Raw genomic sequence first — 17542 nt, 5'->3', positions numbered from 1 at the left:
TTACATGGGTATGTTATTAAAAAGCAGTTTCTGATATAGTCAGTCTTGGGTAGGGTCTGAGGTTTTGCATTTCTAACCAGCACCCAGGTGATGATGCAGGTGCCAGTCCAGACACTATGCTCTGAGTGAGGAGGGTCTAGAAGACTGGGGTTTCTCCAGTTACCTGAATCACTTGGGTGATTTACATGCTTTTACATGCTGCTCTGCCCAGTGAAACACTACTGAGAACATTAAATCAATTTTAGATTAAAATGGGGTTGGGACTAAAGAATGTTTCCCCCAAAGAATAAACTTGCTTATTTGTCCACTTATTTCTTTACTCTAGGATAAGATGAACAACTTTTCCATTGAGAAGAAACTTCTATCTCCTGATGTCACAGAAGAAACCCAAGCTTATTTCACAGCTTAGATGTGTACAAAAAGCATATATTAGCCTGTAATTCCTATTATCGGTATTAGTTCCTATCTGTAAATTAATTCAAAGCAATGAAAGACTATTGGTAAAGTTTGCTAAGCACCTGAAAACAATGAAGGAAAATATTATATTTATTTTTAGTTGTCACAGTTGGAATACATTGGATGTCTAATTCAGCTTATTTTATTAAACATGCCAAATATGATAAGAAACAAAGACATTTTATTGAGTCCTCAAGGTAAACATTATAAATGTTAACCTTTCACTGTAGTATAATTATGGTCATCTATTAAAAAGAATATCCAGGTGTAGGTAAAAGTTAGTAAATGAATGGCAGAGATGAAAAGCCTCTGACTCAGAGACAACCATTTTAATGCTAGCCTTGGTAGAGCTCATCACTTCTCTGGAATTTGTCCACTAAAAAGTAAGGAAATGGGAAATTTATGAAGTGATCTTGAAAACAGGAGTCGGGTGAGAGGTTTTACAAATACTCAATATAATACAACTGGGCTAAAAAGAGGTTAAAAAGGAGAGAAAAAAAAAAAACCTAACCTTCCTTTCCCCCACAATTGTCAAAAGTAATACATATACCATATAGAAAAACTGGAAAATAAAGGAAAAAAAAAAAACCCATCTGTATTTCGTTTCTAGAACTAACCACTGATAACATGCTGATACAGTTTTATTCTTTTTTCCTATGCATGTTTTATTTCACATGTTTATTTCACATTGTATGTTATATATTTTACCCCTTTTTAACATATCATTCCTATTCATTAAAATATAACTGAATAATTACATTAAAAATCTGTATAAGTGGAGTCACTCAGTCGTGTCCGACTGTTTGCGACCCCATGGACTGTAGCCTACCAGGCTCCTCTGTCCATGGGATTTTCCAGGCAAGAGTACTGGAGTGGGTTGCCATTTCCTTCTCCAAAAAATCTGTATATGTTTGTACTAATTTTTTTTTGCATTTATTACTCTACTTTTTGGATATTTGGGTTTTTCAGATAGTGTCTCCTGCATCTCCTGCATTGCAGGTGGATTCTTTATTGCTGACCCACCAGGGAAGCCCAATTTACTTACAGCTTTCCCCTCAAATTAAAAAAAAATTTTTTTCCTAGTCTTGTGATTACATAACTTTCATTCACCTTCCTCTCTCAAGCTCATCTTAAAGCTTTCCCCAGTTTATAGTTCTCAAGTTCTCTCAGATTTAATGAAATAAATCAACTCAGGTCAACAAAGATTTGTTGACTGGGTATGTCCCTTCCCTACTTAAAAATATTTATACTATGAAACAGTCAACAATCTCTTGAAGTCAAAATCCAAACTTTTCCAGATTTAATGTAAAAATTTCCACTCATTTCCACACATTCAGAGATCCTACATGTAAGCCAGTTCCAGCCACCACCATGTTTATGGAACTCTCTCATCACTGGATACTTAAAAAACAGCATTGTGAGCCAGTGGCTAAAATTGGAGAGATTATGTCTTCAGTGAGCCAAGAAATATAACACCAAAAACTACCTGGAGTTGGGGTAAAGCATTTACTATTCTAACAAATCTAAAATCTTAACCTTATCAAAATTCTTACCATCAACATGTCTGCAACATTTCAACACACAGAAATATATATATATATATATATATATATATATATATATACACTACTTTTACTAATGTGCTCCAAGGCATAAAACATAGATTGCTATGATTAGTATTCAGAAAATGAATGATGAATGTGACTTTATTCCTACTTATCATCACTGGCATCATTGTTTTGTCAGTTACCTTTTATTCATTATTTACTAGGCTCCAGGCATTGGGGCAAGTCTTGTTTTCTTGAATAGCAAGATCCTATTTAACAATAAATACATTGCTAATCTCATGTTTGGAGAAGGAAATGGCAACCCACTCCAGTATTCTCGCCTGGGAAATCCATGGACGGAGGAGCGTGGTGGCCTATAGTCCACGGGGTCGCAAAGAGTCGGACACGACTGAGCGATTTCACTTCACTTCAATCTCATGTTACAAATCACATATACATATGACAAGATAGCCAAGAGTGAATATTTAAGTAATTTGCCCCAAATCCCAAAACTTGCCCTAATTCACAAGATGACATAAATGCCAGATGATTAGACTATTCTCTGCAAATATTGGCTGAATAGATTTGAACTTTCATGACAAAATAGGCAGCATCCTTTTATTTCTGATTAATAAACATGTTGTGTAAGGAAAGATTAGAAAAGAACTTTGAAAAATGTTTTCCTACTGTAATAGAAAAATGGTTATTAGGTACTCAAGTACAGATACAACACCAGACAATAATACTCAGAGAAGATTTCTGGGCTCATATACCTTTCCATGTGGCCAGGGCCAAAAGGGACCTGGAATGATGTTGTCCCAAAGGGAGCTGGCTGGTAGTTCCATCTAGGCAGCAGCAGTGCTGCTCTTAATGCCATAAGTCGAAATCTTGTTTCACTATAAGAAAGATAGCTTGGTTTCCACTGGTTCTACCTGTGGAGAAGATACAAACCTTGCTGTTAGCTCACAGACCCCAAGGGGGACTCTGTAGGTGACTGACTTTTATTTGCACATGCAGCTCAGTCATGTCCTTGGAATCCCATGGACTATAGCCGGTCAGACTCCTCTGTGCATGGGATTCTCCAGGCAAGAATACTGGAGTGGGTTGCCATTTCCTCCTCCAGGGGATCCTCCCCACCCAGAGGTCAAACCTGAGTTTCCTAAGTCTCCTGCACTGGCAGGCAGATTCTTTACCACTGAGCCACCTGCTTTTAGAAATGATGTCCTCTTTGCACTTGGGCTTTCAGGGTGACTTGAGAAATATCCTTCCCCATGTCTGCTCTACTTCTGCCCCCAAACAAGCTCCCCCCAGTTCATCCTCGGCTTTGCGGTCTGGGCTGGGGGCTCCCCAGCAGCCTCTCCTTTCTGGACCAACCGCTGGCTCACACGGCAGCCTTCCCCCTCGGGACTGATGTCACCGCACTGTTTCCTTGCTGGGATTCCCCTCCCATTTCTACTTTGGGGCCTTGGTCCTTCTGGGGTCAAATTCTGTTCTTCACGGCCCCACTGCACATCTTCCGAACCTGTTTCATGTACAGGGTTTTTCATGCCAGGATTATTTATAATAATGAATAATGTAGAGGATGATTTTTTAAATTACTATATAATAGGATGCCTCTTGTTATTTTTCTTTTTTAAATTTAAAAAGCACTTTTAAATGAAACCTCCTTGAAAGCCAGGGTTACAAGGACATTCTTTCAAATGATAAAAATCTATAGCAATCTTAAACCAATGGCTCTTTTTATTCTTGATGAAACGCGACAGCAGCATTCTTTTCAAGGAGAGGACAAAAGAAAACTGCTTTTTTCCTAAGATGTTTGGATCTTGCCCACCTTCTTCCTTCATTTTATCCACTCCTGGGTCTGGAATTCCCATGCTGCCTGGATTCAAGCCAGGGACAGTTGCCATAGGGTGCTGGGTCACTTGAGTCATAGGGCTTCATCCCACTTCCTAATTTGGCCAGAGTCCGTCTCTCTCTGTTCCTCTCATTTCCACCCCTGCCACACTCCCTCTCTTTTTCCTTTCTTCTTTCTCACTTTTCTTTCCTTCCTTTGTTTTTTTCTCTCTGAGTGTCTGTCTGCCTTCCTTCCTTCCTTCCCCATCTACCCTTTATTTGCTTATGCTCTGGTCAATTTCAAAAAGAGATTTATCACTTCAGTTTCTTGTACAATGAGATTCTTAGTCTCCCTGCTGTAAGTGTGCATGGATCATTAAAAGCTATGTCTTTTTCCTCCTGATCCTGATCTTTACTTCACTATATTCTTTCATTTAAATTCTAATTTAAAGTTTATCAAGTTTGATCCTGGTAGCCATTATTGAAAGGGAATCCTGATAAGTTAAATAATATTGTTCATAACATTTTAAAAAAAATCTCCCCGGTTTGAGTATTATTAGTTGGATTGTGTCTCCACAAAAATTTTATGTTGAAAGCCTAACTCCTAGTACCTCAATAAAGCTGATTTTTAAAAACACTTAGATTAAAAAAGAAACCAGGGCTCCTTGGAAAAATGTCTGATTCTAGACCTGAGGCAGGAAATCTCCAGGAGTGCAATTAGAACATCTTGTTGTTCCAGAAAACAGGGAAGTTTCCAAAATTAATAGGTCACAATCCAAAGCACTTAGGAGTCACCATAAAGCAGTCCTCTGGGCAAAGATGGGGAAATTTGAGCACAAAATAATTGACACTCACTGAATATATAAAGAGCCATGAGTTCAAATGGATATTTTTTTTTAAATGAGAGAGAATGAAGGCAAACAGCAACAACAGAAACAAAAGCCAGCTTCACTAAATACCAATCAAGATCTTGCAAAGGCATTAATTCTTATTTACAAAGGTAGTAACTGAAAAGAAAGAATCATCTGTTCTCTTACCTTTTCTGAGCAATTTGGTAATTTAGGTACCTAAGAGCCCTAGTAGATTAAGGGAAATCTTCTTTACAGAATTTCAGTTAATAAATGTGGAAAGAATGATAGATTAATGAAACCATCATTTTATAATCCACAAAGCATTGACTGACTCTGCTCGTCAGTGGATGAAACCATTAGACAAGTGTTGACGGGAGATTCCTCATTGGGAGGGCAGGCTGGGCACCACCAGAATCTGTAATTAATCTTAACATGATGTAAGTGCAACAATGGGACACTGTTACCAATTTACCAACTTACCAGGGCTAAGTTACCAGGCCTGATTAGATTCATGTAATCACTTTTGAGTAAGTAGACTTTGTAGTGGCAGTCATGAAGGGGTGAAATGATATGATAAATGGGATTTACTTGAAAACATAAAAGAAATAAAGGGAAAGTGGTTAGGTGGAACATATGTGGGTAATCAATAATCAACAATTGCTGAATCTTGATGAAGGGAACTGAGGGGCTCACCACCCTTTTCTTCCTATGTCTGTATGTGTTTATAGTTTTTCATAATAAGTTGTTTTAGAGTAGACATAAGGAAACATTTGTTTATGGAAATAATAGACTGAGAAAGTTCCTTCCTTGGTCATGTCTAAAATCAGAAGAAAAACAAGAGTCAGGCACCTCTTCAGAACTGTTCAGCTCACACAGGTGTTCATTTCTCTGAGAACTACCATCCCCTCTCCCTTCCCCAGCCCACCCACTGACCACCACACCTCTGGATCCTATGCCAGACCATAGCTAATTTCACTGGGTGTACACCACACCCAAGACAGTGCAGTCAGATTCTTGCTGCCAAAGACTTAAAATTGAAAATCAAAGTTGCTTGTCAGACACTGCTGTTGGAACTACGGAAGATTCTGTTCTGCCCAGCAAATGGGAGAAACACAGAAAGAGTTGATGGGGGTGGCGGGGTGGAGGGAAAGAAGCAGATGTAGAATTCTGACAGTGTTCTCTGCCCCGCAGTCCTCCTTTTGGACTTTGAAACCCCTCTCACAAGAGAGTAACTTTTGTTCAAGTGAGCCCTCTGTCACAGACTAGCTTTGGGTGCAGGACACCAGGGCCTTAGATACTCATGATGTCAGGTGAGAGTCTGGGAGCCAGTGGACTTGCAGAGCATCACTGGATACTGTCCCTCAGTGGAGGGGCCTTTGGCCTCACAGATGGCTTTAATCTTGCATCATTTAAGGAAGTTTCTGCTGAGTGATTCTTTAACTTAATTACACTAGCTTTCTTATTATTTTTAATAAAACTCTTCAACTCTTAAAAAAAAAAAACAGAAGGGTCACTATGAGACCTACTTCTTACATAATAGTAAATTTTGTCCCTCACCCTTTTCTTTTTTGTCAAAAGCTGCCTCTAGTAGGTCACTGTAATTGCAACCAAAAGAATCCTTAGTAGTACAACTGCTTTTAGTTTTATCTGTCTTAATTATAGTGCTTCCTTGGAGCACACCTATGGGCTAAATAGCTTCCTTCCAGTTTATAATTCCACATCTTTATAACTAAAGGTGAGAAAGTAGAAACTTTGGGTGGAGAGATCCATGTCTACACCCCGCCTCTCACAAACCCTAGCTTCCCTTTAACCTGAAAAAGTTATTTGACAGTATGAAAAAATCTTGCTTAACTAATAATGAGTTGCAGAGATAGGTGTCTAAAAGAACTTTCCACTCTGATGGTAACACTTGATTAATTCAAAGTGACAAAGAACAAAGTGACAAGGCAATCAAGGAAATGTTGCTTCAAGAGGCAAACAGGCAGGATTACTAAAGGCCCAACACGTCACAGCTTTTTTTTTTTTTTTTTTACAGTTCAGTTACAGCTCAAGAATTTTATTTGGCAAACAAAGAATCGTGCAACCTCCAGGTGTGAGGGCAGGCGGACTCCAATGGAGAGGCCTCAAAAGAGGCTGCCTCTTTTTGTTCCTTTTTGTCTCCTCCCCAGTGAGCCTGCCCTATGCAAATTCGGGCTAGCCAGGGAAGGGGCACGGTTTTTCACCTCACATCACAGCTTCTGAAGTCTACTTGTGGATTTTTCAAGTCTGAAATTTCTCTAAAGCTACAATTCACAGTATGGATTGAATGTGATAGTTAGCATGTCCCACAGGGGCAGAAATGTTTGTTTGTTTGTTTAGATATACCTCACGTGCCTGGCACACACTTGACATCCAATAAGTGTTACTGCATGAAGTTACAGCTTTTGCAAATTTTTAAACCCAAACAAGTTCTGACCCTAATGTAGCCCTGCAAATATGGAGTTGGCCAAAAAGTTTGTTCGGTTTTAAACCAACCCAATATCAATACAGAGTGATTCTCAGTGCTATATGGCTTGGAAAACACTTTAGGAAAGCTCTGCAAGCTGACAATGTGAAAATATATCAAAATAAAGAAAAATCACAGCATTTTACCTTTTAAAGGAACACAGACAATTCTGAGGTCATCATATCAAAATCTTCTAACAACAATCCCTAAAGTTCTTTCTCAAACTGTGGACAGGGAAATGGGTCCTTGAGAGCTTGGAGGGAACCGAGGAGGCAAAGCAGCTTTGCAGTGATGAAGAGCGGGCTCTGTGAATGGTGATCAGACAGCATCTCCAGTCTTCAATCACATCGAATTTCTCTTTTCTGACTTTAAGAGGGGCTGCTCTCCTCCTACTGTCTTAGATGCTCCTGGAAATTGTCTTTGAACAGTGACTCACGCAAAGAAGTTTCCTTTTTTTTTGCAGAATTGTGTGGTGCTGTGAGGCCAGAAGTAGTTCCGGCAATGCAATCAGACAGTTGGGGCAGTGTTTATTCACCTGTAGAGTCTCTTTCTCCTGAGATCAAATGTTTGTTGAATCTGGTTAAACATTGTTATGACTTCCCAGGTGGTGCAGTTGTAAAGAATACGCCTGCCTATGCAGGAGACACAAGAGATGCAGGTTTGGTCCCTGGGTCCGGAAGATCCCCAGAAGTAGGAAATGGCAACCCGCTCCTGTATTCATGCCTAGAAAATTCCACGGGCAAAGGAGCCTGGCAGTCTCTAGTCCATGGAGTAGCAAAGAGTTAGACACAACTGAGCATACAGAAACATTGCTAAGGGTAAATTCAGACCCAAAGGCTCTTTTTGGAGTGATTGAAAATAATATAACCAGCATTTTTATCGTGATTTCACCACAGTGAATCGTGCAAGATTTTGGGGCCGTGGTTTATTTGACCACAGTAAGCTGGTCATGGAACTACAAAATGTGGCAATAATTCTTTGACAATAATTTTCCTTTGCCATGCATGAGCAACATGCATTTACCCTTCCATTCCCATATGTTTTCAAAATCATTCATATGTCACAAGTTCTGCTGACTTTAATCCAGCAAGTATTTCTTAATATTTCAAGTACCTCAGACTCCTTTTAGAAGAAGAATCACAGAAACAAGCGTGATGGAATCTGATCTGACTACTTTTGTGTTCTCAGTGGTTGCTTGAGGGAAATTTGCTGGTCAAGGCGGACTTCCCTGACTTCTGTGGAAAATGCACCTCCTCTCCATTTTCTGTAGTGAGTTGTGCCCTGGGTCTGTGTGAGAAGTGGGGTCAGGACAGGGGAAACATGAGGGGATTCAGGATCCCTTCTTCCAACTGTAAAGAGCTGGGCTGCCTCCCTGAGTTCGGGTCTTGTCTTGAGTTAGGGTCTGATTGCCTTGAGTATGGCCACACATAAGCTCTGATGTGGAGCCAGTACCATAGTAAACCCAGATCAGACCTGTTTGCAATCCTGAGACTATACAGGATTTGTGCTAACTCATTTGACTGAGGACCCAGATAGACTTCAAGTGAGGTATGAAGATAGTGCTGGTGAAGATGAAGAGGGCTTGGGGAGGCCAGTATGATACTCCACGTTTTTACCCTACACTTGTGCTATATTATTTATCTTAGTTGTTATTTTTCAGTCCAAAGTCTTTTCCATACTCTTCATGAATGAACAAAGTGAACTGTTTCATAAGTGCTTCATGAAATGTAAAATTAAAAGTGGGGATTTCGCTGGTGGTCCAGTGATTAAGACTCTGCACTTCCACCTCAGAGGATGTGGGTTCAATCCCTGGTCAGGGAACTCAGATCCCACATACTGACTGATGCAGCCAAAATAAATAAATAAAAGTGGTGTTCACTCATTCACTCATCTATTCGCTTATTTAACAAACAATTATTATACACCTTGCATGTGCCAGGCACTGCACTGTGTGATATTAACATGTTCATTGCAATGTCAACGTAATTTTCTATTTCTCTTTTTGGGCAGTAAGAAGTGGGTTTATTTAGAGAGAAACACATTCCACAGACAGATTGTGGGTCACCTCAGAAGGCCAAAATAATTTTCTGTCGTGTAAGTCTTGTATTCCATAACTTGTACACGTGACTGCAAATACACTCTAAGAAAGAGTAGTTTAACAAGGAGAATGCAGATGTAAGCCCTACAAACATTTTGAATATGATACAAATATTTCTGACTGTAAACCAGAATTTCACAATGTACCTTCTCCTGAACATCCAAAATTCTTGCATTACCTGTTCAAATCAAGTAAGAATACAGAAAGAACTTGAGTGCATAAGAGTTAAAATCCTAAAGTAAGTGTAATACATTCTCATATTGACTATTCATCACAATCTTTTAGGGGCAGTGAAATTTTGCACTGAGATAAAGACCAGCAACCTTAAAAGTTGGTGCTAGTTTTATTTTTCTATCAAGGATTTAATAGGGCGATGAACAATAACTTGTGGATTGTTATGGAACTTACACAATCCTTAACAGTTATTAACTAAATAACTCCATAATCATCAGCCCAATTATGCACAGGAGAAAAATCGTATCTGACAAAAGAAATAATCACCTTTCTGCGTATGAGTTAGCTTTTCCAGTTATACCTGCTCACTGGCTGCTCCCCATTTCCTAGTAAGTATGTCATCCTGGGAGGAACTTTGCCCTTTTCTGTCTTCAAGGGAAAAAAAAAATTGAAGTATATTTAGCAGGTCAATGTTCAGTTGCAGACATCTCAGATCTAATCAAAAATAGCAACCCATTTGAGGACAGTCTGATTCTCACGGACCCCAGGCTGACTGTGAGCTTGGCGCTGGTGGGCAGACCCGGGGCAGTCACAACACATTCTGAGGCATCTCTGGAAAATAGCATCTGTCTCTGGGAAGGAGCAGTGTGTGTGTGTGCTCAGTCAATCATGTCTGACTCTTCGTGACTATAGCCTGCCAGGCTCCTCTGTTCATGGAATTTTCCAGGCAAGAATACCGGGGTGTGTTGCCATTTCCTACTCCAGGGGCTCTTCCCCACCCAGGGATGGAACTCATGTTTCCTACATCTCCTGCTTTGGCAGGCAGGTTCTTTACCACTGCACCACTTGGGAAGTCCTGAGGAGCAGCAGGACAGGCTTAGAATGAACTCTTCCCATGGAGAAGAACAAAGCATGAGTTGAATTTTTAGGAACCACAGTTGGCCTGGTTCTTGCCCCCAGAGAATCCAGTCCCTATATCAAATTTTGGAACTGAATACACCATCCTTGGTCCCACTGTGCATGGCTCCGTCAACCATCTTGATGAAGTGAGCCTTGAATTTTGGAGCTCTCCTCTAGTTTGTCACTAAAGTTACAAACCTTTAGTCAAAATTCCTTATTGATACCTGACATTGTCATCATGCTTACGACTGAAATCCAGTTCTTCTTGTGTAATATTTTGTGGAAACTAGGAGGTCTTTAAATACATACAAAAGAAGCATTTGCTTATTGTTACAAAGTTAAAAAGAATCATAGAATGTTTAAAGTTCTAAAGTGATTTAGAATTTATTAAGAATTGCACAAGGCGGGTAGACACATGATTTCGGTGTCTGCCACTGTCCCTTCTCTCTTCTTCAGGTAAGAAGAGCACTTCACTTTCTCCTTTGGGGAATTACCTTTCCCCCATTGTTAGTCCACCGTCTTTATATGGGACTGATTCTACCTCTGAGACCCAGAAGAGGGTCTGAAGGAAGTCCACATGCCCTGACCAGTGATTGCTCAGGCATAGGTGCCTGGTCCGGGTTGTGCCAGTGAGACCCAGCCTAATTTGATGGAGTTTCTGATGACTGTCCTCAGGGTCCTGATTAATATATGTATAGCATTTACCACTGAAAGCCTAAGGAACTTCTTAAAGTCACAACAAGTCATTCAAATAGCCAGCTTCTCCTGATACTTGCCCACTTTCTAGCTGGGGATCAGTGATATTAACAGAGCATTTTAATGATACAATAAGAGCATTCATTCTCTCAACAAGTATTCATTGAGATGATGAATACAACTAGATGCCTGGTTCTGTGCTAGGGATAGAGTTTGACAGAAACAGCCATGATCACTGCCCAGTCATGTTCTGAAAGATGTATATATAGGCACACACAGGAGGACCATGTGACCTACCCCAGATGTATGTGTATGGATGTCCAGGAGGGCTTCCTGGAGAAAGAGACTGGCCTGCTACATACCTCTGAATTGATTCCTTTAATTTTAATCTCTTTCTCACAGCTACTATCTTAGTTCAGGCTCTCATTTCACATCTTAATTATAGCAAGAGCTTTCTAACTGGACTAGATACTTTTACTCTTATCCTGGTCCCTAATACCCAATCTCCCTGGTGGCTCAGATGGAAAAGAATCTGCCTGCAATGTGGGAGACCTGGGTTCGACCCTTGGGTTGGGAAGATTCCCTGGAGAAGGGCATGGCAACCCACTCCAGTGTTTTGTCTGGAGAATCCCCATGGACAGAGGAGCCTGGCGGGCTACAGTCCAAATGGTCAGACACGACTGAGCAACTAAGCACCATACCCAGTTCATTCTTCACTGATGACAGAATGATTTCTTAGCAACATTTTATTGACATACTATACATACATAAAATTACATATGTAAGCATACAGTCTGATGAATTTCCTCAACCAAATACACCCATTAACCAGTGCCCACATCAATAAACACGGCCAGCATACCAGAAGCCCATCTCATGTGTATACCCATCTCCTTTCACAAGTGAGCTTTTAAGAATACTAATCTTGATGGACATGTACGTACAGCTATATTTAAAATGGATAACTAACAAGGTCCTATTGTATAGCGCATGGAACTCTGCCCAATGTCATGTGGCAGCCTGGATGAGAAGGGAGTTTCGGGGAGAATGGATACATGTATATGTATGGTTGAGTCCCTTGTTGTCCACCTGAAACTATCACAACATTGTTAACTGGTTATATTGTTGTTGTTTTTCAGTTGCTAAATCATGTCCAACTCTGCGACCCCATGGACTGTAGTCCAACAGGCTTCTCTGTCCATAGGGATTTTTCCAGGCAAGAAAACTGGAGTGGGTTGCCATTTCCTTCTCCAGGAGTCAAACACTTGCTCCTTGGAAGAAAAGTAATGACAAACCTAGACAGCATATTTTAAAAAGCCAGACATCACTTTGCCTACAAAGGTTCGTCTAGCCAAAGCTATGGTTTTTCCAGTAGTCATGTCTGGATGTGAGAGTTGGACCATAAAGAAGACTGAGCTCTGAAGAACTGATGCTTTCAAACTGTGATGCTGGAGAGACTCTTGAGAATCCCTTGGACAGCAAGCTCAAACCAGTCAGTCTAAAGGAAACCAACTCTGATTATTCACTGAAAGGACTGATGCTGAAGCTGAAGCTTCAATACTTTGGCCACTTGGTGCAAAGAGCCGACTCATTGGAAAAGACCCTGATGCTGTGAAAGATTGAGGGCAGGAGGAAAAGGGGGCAACATATGATGAGATGATTGGATGGCATCACCAACCCAATGGACATGAGTTTGAGCAAAGGACAGGGAAGCCTGGTGTGCTGCAACTCCACCGGGTTGCAAAGAGTCAAACATGACTGAGCGAGTGAACAACAACAAAGGAAAATTGAATAAATAAGCAAGCAGATTAACATTTACCAAATGCCAAACACGATGTTAGGCTCTATCTATGATGTCTCATTTTACTGAAGTGGGGGAGAGAGGATGGGCATAAAGATATAGATTTCTGAATCGTATAAAAAGAAAACCCAAAAAAAAAAAAAAAAAGAAAACCCAACATGTCCTTTCCTTCTTTTGAGTGAAAGGAAGTTATTCATTCATTTATAGTTTTTTCTTTCTAATTAAAAACAAACTGGAGAATCACCGAGATCTCTTATTTCAAAGCCTATTTGCTTAACTATTAATAGCTTGAAAAGTGATTCTATGGAAAGAAAAACATTATAAAAAGTTTCGGTGTAGGAGAAAGTATCACTAGGTTGATGGGTATAGCCAGAGCACCTAACACTGTTCATTCAGCTTCCAAACTGTCAGTGTAGGCAGGCAGGAAGTGCCACCTGAAACCATTTTATGGAAGCTTTTACCATCTGTACTTGGTTTTCAATGAAAAAGTGTTTCACAATAAATCCGAACGGCATAACATCAAAAACACCTGTCAGGCTGGCCCCTTCCCAGCATGTCTATTTCTTCCCTAACATCTTGTAACTTACCTGGTAGTGGGCTGGGTCACCACCCATGCACTGCTGGGCTCTAAAAATTCTCTCAAAACTGCCCGCTCTTCTCAGGTCAGCAGCCGGCCCATGCCCAATTTAGAAATTTGCTGAAGAAAAGTTTAGTTACATAAATGAAGGTCAAAACCCAGAAATTCAAAATCAAGCCGTAGGGGAAAAATTCCTTAAGTCACTGTGGAGGTGGATGCCTCGGTTGCTTCGCTGATCAACCGGAAGGTACCACTGAGATACTTACCGTTTATATCCTGAACTTGGATGCTATGATATTTATCTTAGTCATCATTTTATAGTCCTGTGTTTTGTATGATCTTCCTATTCCTAAGTGCAGATACTAAGCCGATTCTTAAGTGCTTAGAAGGAAAAAAATAGTGTTCATTCATTCATCTCATTGAATAGGCAGGAATTTCCCTGAGGACAATGGCCTCAAGGGCCACATTTTTACGTTTGGTTTACGAGTTCTCCTAGCTCTGGTACAAAGAAAGCTTTGAGCCAGCAGGCAGAAGCGTTCATTCAGTGGTGGAGGGAAGAAACAGAACAATTCCATTGTTCAGAAGCAATTCTCTCTCCACTGCTGGAGCGATAGGCAAAGCGAAGGTCCTTTTGACAGCAGGCTTTCCTGGAAAACTTGGTTTCACAAAATGCACCACCTCTGTGGGCCGCGCCGAGGAGGCCGAGTGCAGGGCCTGCGGGGTGGGCGGCAGGTCACGAGATCAAGGCTGCGCCCCCGTCCGCTCCGCACTTCGGCCTCGCGCGCTCCCTTCCTCCCGCCGGCGTCACCGGCCCCGGACGGCACGAGAGGAAGGAAGCGGTTCCCCGGTCCCACCCCCGGGCCGCCTTTCTCCGGTGCCCGCATCCTCTCGCGCCGCCGCCGCGGCTTCGGAGGGTCTCACGCCGCCTGCCCGCGCAAGGGGGTGAACCCGGCCCTCACCCTGGAAGGCAAGCGTCTGGGCCGCCGCGATTGAGGGCCGGGGCGTATCTGGGAGGGAATATTACAGGCCGGGGCTTGGGGTGTGCGGAGATAGGCATCCGGAGCCGCGGGTGGGGCGCGGCCGGGGAATCCAGAAACCCTGGAGGGGCGCGGGAGTGGACGGAGGCGCAGCAGGAAGCGCCCGGGGCCCGGCCGGGCCGGTCGGGCCGGGGGCGCGGTGGAGGGGAGGGGCCCAGCGGCGCCAGGTTGGGCCGTCGGGTCCGCCCCCCTCGCCCGGGAACCTCGCCGGGAGGGGAGCGGCGGGGAGGAGAGCGGGACCCGCGGGTCCTCAGATCCCGGGACCGCCCTCTCGCGCTCCAGGGCGGGGGGCGAGCGCCTAAGAAAGCTGGAGCCGCCTCGGCAGCATGAGAGCGGGCGCCGGCGCTCCACGCTCGCGGCCGCGCGGCGGGCGGCGGCGGCGGCTCTGCCGGCGCTGTCCATGCGCGCGCGCTGGGGCCGGCGGGGCTCCCGGCGCGGAGGCCCGGGGCTGCCCGGCACCCACTTGGCGCTGCTGGCCGCCAGCCTGCTGTCCACCGTCCTGGCCATCTACGTTTGCTTGAAGCAGCTGCCGCCTCTGCCCTGGGCCTCCCCTGGCCCGCCGCGGCCGGTGAACGTGCTGCTGTGGTGGGAGCCGTTCAGGGGCCGACACAACTCCGGCAGGCCGCCCCCCGACTGCCAGCGGCGCTTCAACATCAGCGGCTGCGTCTTGCACACGGATCGCGCGGCCTACGGGGAGGCCCAGGCGGTGCTCTTCCACCACCGAGACCTGGTGAAGGGACCCCCGGACTGGCCCCCGCCCTGGGGCGTCCAAATGCCCCCGGCGGAGGAGCAGAAAGTGCTGGTGATGGACGACGAGAGGCAAGCGGCTGAGGCCAAAGCCCTGGCCGCCTTGGGCCCCCGGCCCCCGGGCCAGCGCTGGGTGTGGATGAACTTCGAGTCGCCCTCCCACTCCCCGGGGTTGCAGGGCCTGGCAGGTAACATCTTCAACTGGACGCTCTCCTACAGGGCCGACTCGGACATCTTCGTGCCTTACGGCTACCTCTACCCCAGGACCCATCTCAGCGAGCAGCCGCCGGGGCTGGTCCCCCCGCTGGCCCGGAAGCAGGGGCTGGTGGCCTGGGTGGTGAGCAACTGGGACGAGCGCCAGGCGCGCGTGCGCTACTACCGCCAGCTGAGTCAGTTCGTGCCCGTGGACGTGTTCGGCAAGGCCGGGCCCGGGCAGCCGCTGCCCGACGCGGAGCTGGTGCAAACGGTGGCCCGCTACAAGTTCTACCTGGCCTTCGAGAACTCGCAGCACCTGGATTATATCACCGAGAAGCTTTGGCGCAACGCCTTCCTGGCCGGAGCCGTGCCGATAGTGCTGGGCCCCAACCGCACCAATTATGAGCGCTTCGTGCCCTCCTATGCCTTCATCCACGTGGACGACTTCCCTTCTGCGTCCTCCCTGGCCGCCCACCTGCAGTTCTTGGACCGCAACCCGACGGCCTATCGCAGCTATTTCAGGTGGCGCCGGAGCCATGCCGTGCATGTCACCTCCTTCTGGGATGAGCCCTGGTGCCTGGCCTGCCAGGCTGTGCAGAAGGCTGGGGACCAACGCAAGAGCGTCCCCAACTTGGCTGGCTGGTTTCAACAGTGAGGCCACTGTCCCCGGGTGTGACCCTGGAGGCCAAGTCTGGATGCTCTGCGGTGCCTCTCCTTGACCACTGAGTCGTGGGACTGCATTTCCCAAATACCTGTTTTTAATCTATGGGAACAAGTTGATTTACCAGTTAATCTCATTCAACACAAAGACTGGGTGGGAAGGATCCTGGGTGCTCGTGGGTTTTGCATAACTCGTGGTTGTCTGAGGGCATCCGAGTTCAGGGGTGAAGAAGGGGACCTTTGCTCCTCCTTTTAAGTTGAGAAAACAGTTTACCTACAAGAAACCATGGTCCCATGGCTCTGAATTTCCTCATCTGCCACAGGCTATATTTGTGACCTCTGCTGAGTCCAAATTTCACAGACTCCTCCACTCACATGTCCCTGGGCCAAATGCTGCAAAACCCTGGCTTTAGAAAGAGCCTTGTTGCAGGATAGCAAAGGGACTGTGGCTACCAGTGGGTCTTACTCTTTGTACCTGGATTCCTCAAAGCCTCATCGCCTAAGAAAGGTGAGGAGGGTGGTCCAGGCCTCCACTGACTTCAGTAACAACTAGTGTTGTTTGTTCCCCTGCTTTATGAATGGAAACAAGATGCTGGATTGTCCTTGGAGAAGAGTGAGAGTGAATATTTGGTGTACCTCGCTTTATACAAATGTGTTCCTGAAAGGCCGCTTTTTAATCAAATCCACTCTTATAAGAGAGCGCAGTGTTTAGTGGAACCCTGTGGAGAATCCCTTTACAATGTGAATAATCGTCTCCTGATTTCTTCTGTATCCGTTTTTCTATAACCTAGATTTTTTAAAAACCATAATTACAGATGTGAAAATAAAGCAGAAGCAACCTTTTTCTCCCTTCACTGCAGAAATCCAGCCTATGTTTACCTAGAAAAGGAAGCCATAATGTCATTTTCCACAGAATTATTTATTTTTGTGTCTTTACTGGAGCTGAAATTTAAACCCGGAAAGTCAGTCCTCCAGGGGTGCCGGCATTACCTCTCTGCAGAACAGCGAGTGAGGTTGCACTGTATTATGGAATCATGCAAAAGGGAAAAAGTCTCCTGGCGGCTGTTAATGGCAGTTTTTGACTCTTGTCAGTTTGAAGTTAAATGTTTGGTTGCTAGGGAATAGAACTAAATCAGTGCCTGCAGTAAAACTTTATCATTTGTACAAAAATCTGCAATTCTCCCTGGGGCCACCAGGTTCCCCTTCTGGCCTGCCCAGTAGTATGTTCATGTAGGTGCTTAGTTGCTTAGTCATGTCTGACTCTTTGTGACCCTATGAACTGTAGTCTGCCAGGCTCTTCTGTCCATGGGATTCTCTAGGCAAGAATACTGGAGTGGGTTGCTATTCCCTTCTCCAGGGGATCTTTCTGACCCAGGAATCAAACCCAGGTCTCCTGCATTGCAGGCAGATTCTTTACCATCTAGATACAAACATTTCTACAGCCCTTGAGACTGTGCTGTGGGATCAACCTTGTAAATATATCCA

General features: G+C 44.3%; 3 protein-coding genes across 3 annotated transcripts in view; all 3 read left to right on the top strand.

The window, feature by feature from the left end:
* Positions 1–624, top strand: part of C11H11orf97 (chromosome 11 C11orf97 homolog) — a 29979-nt gene extending 29355 nt beyond the window's left edge. Inside the window, exon 4 of the mRNA XM_043482149.1 lies at positions 326–624. Within this exon, the coding sequence (XP_043338084.1) occupies positions 326–330 (5 nt within the window). The 3' untranslated portion in view covers positions 331–624. The remainder of the gene's footprint in view (positions 1–325) is intronic.
* Positions 625–5119: 4495 nt separating this feature from the next.
* LOC122450054 (translation initiation factor IF-2-like) lies at positions 5120–14785 on the top strand. The gene is made up of 3 exons (XM_043482191.1): positions 5120–5124; positions 6723–6777; positions 14057–14785. The coding sequence occupies exons 1-3, from the start codon at positions 5120–5122 to the stop codon at positions 14783–14785; spliced, it is 789 nt and encodes a 262-aa protein (XP_043338126.1).
* Positions 14722–16911, top strand: FUT4 (fucosyltransferase 4). The gene has a single exon (XM_043481939.1). The coding sequence runs from the start codon at positions 14856–14858 to the stop codon at positions 16050–16052; it is 1197 nt and encodes a 398-aa protein (XP_043337874.1). The 5' UTR covers positions 14722–14855; the 3' UTR covers positions 16053–16911.
* The last annotated feature ends 631 nt before the right edge of the window (positions 16912–17542 follow it).

The sequence above is a fragment of the Cervus canadensis genome, chromosome 11, assembly GCF_019320065.1.
Source record: "Cervus canadensis isolate Bull #8, Minnesota chromosome 11, ASM1932006v1, whole genome shotgun sequence".
NCBI lineage: Eukaryota > Metazoa > Chordata > Mammalia > Artiodactyla > Cervidae > Cervus > Cervus canadensis.
The sequence above is the reverse complement of the archived record's forward strand: the minus strand, read 5'-3'. Positions and strand labels throughout refer to the sequence as shown.

What these genes read in the sequence shown, in the direction of transcription:
- FUT4 (XM_043481939.1), top strand. Translation starts at nt 14,856, where the DNA reads ATGCGCGCGCGCTGGGGCCGGCGGGGCTCCCGGCGCGGAGGCCCGGGG.
- LOC122450054 (XM_043482191.1), top strand. An exon ending in AAGAATCGTGCAACCTCCAG is followed by an intron (nt 6,778 to 14,056) that starts GTGTGAGGGCAG and finishes TCCTTTTGACAG; the next exon opens with CAGGCTTTCCTGGAAAACTT.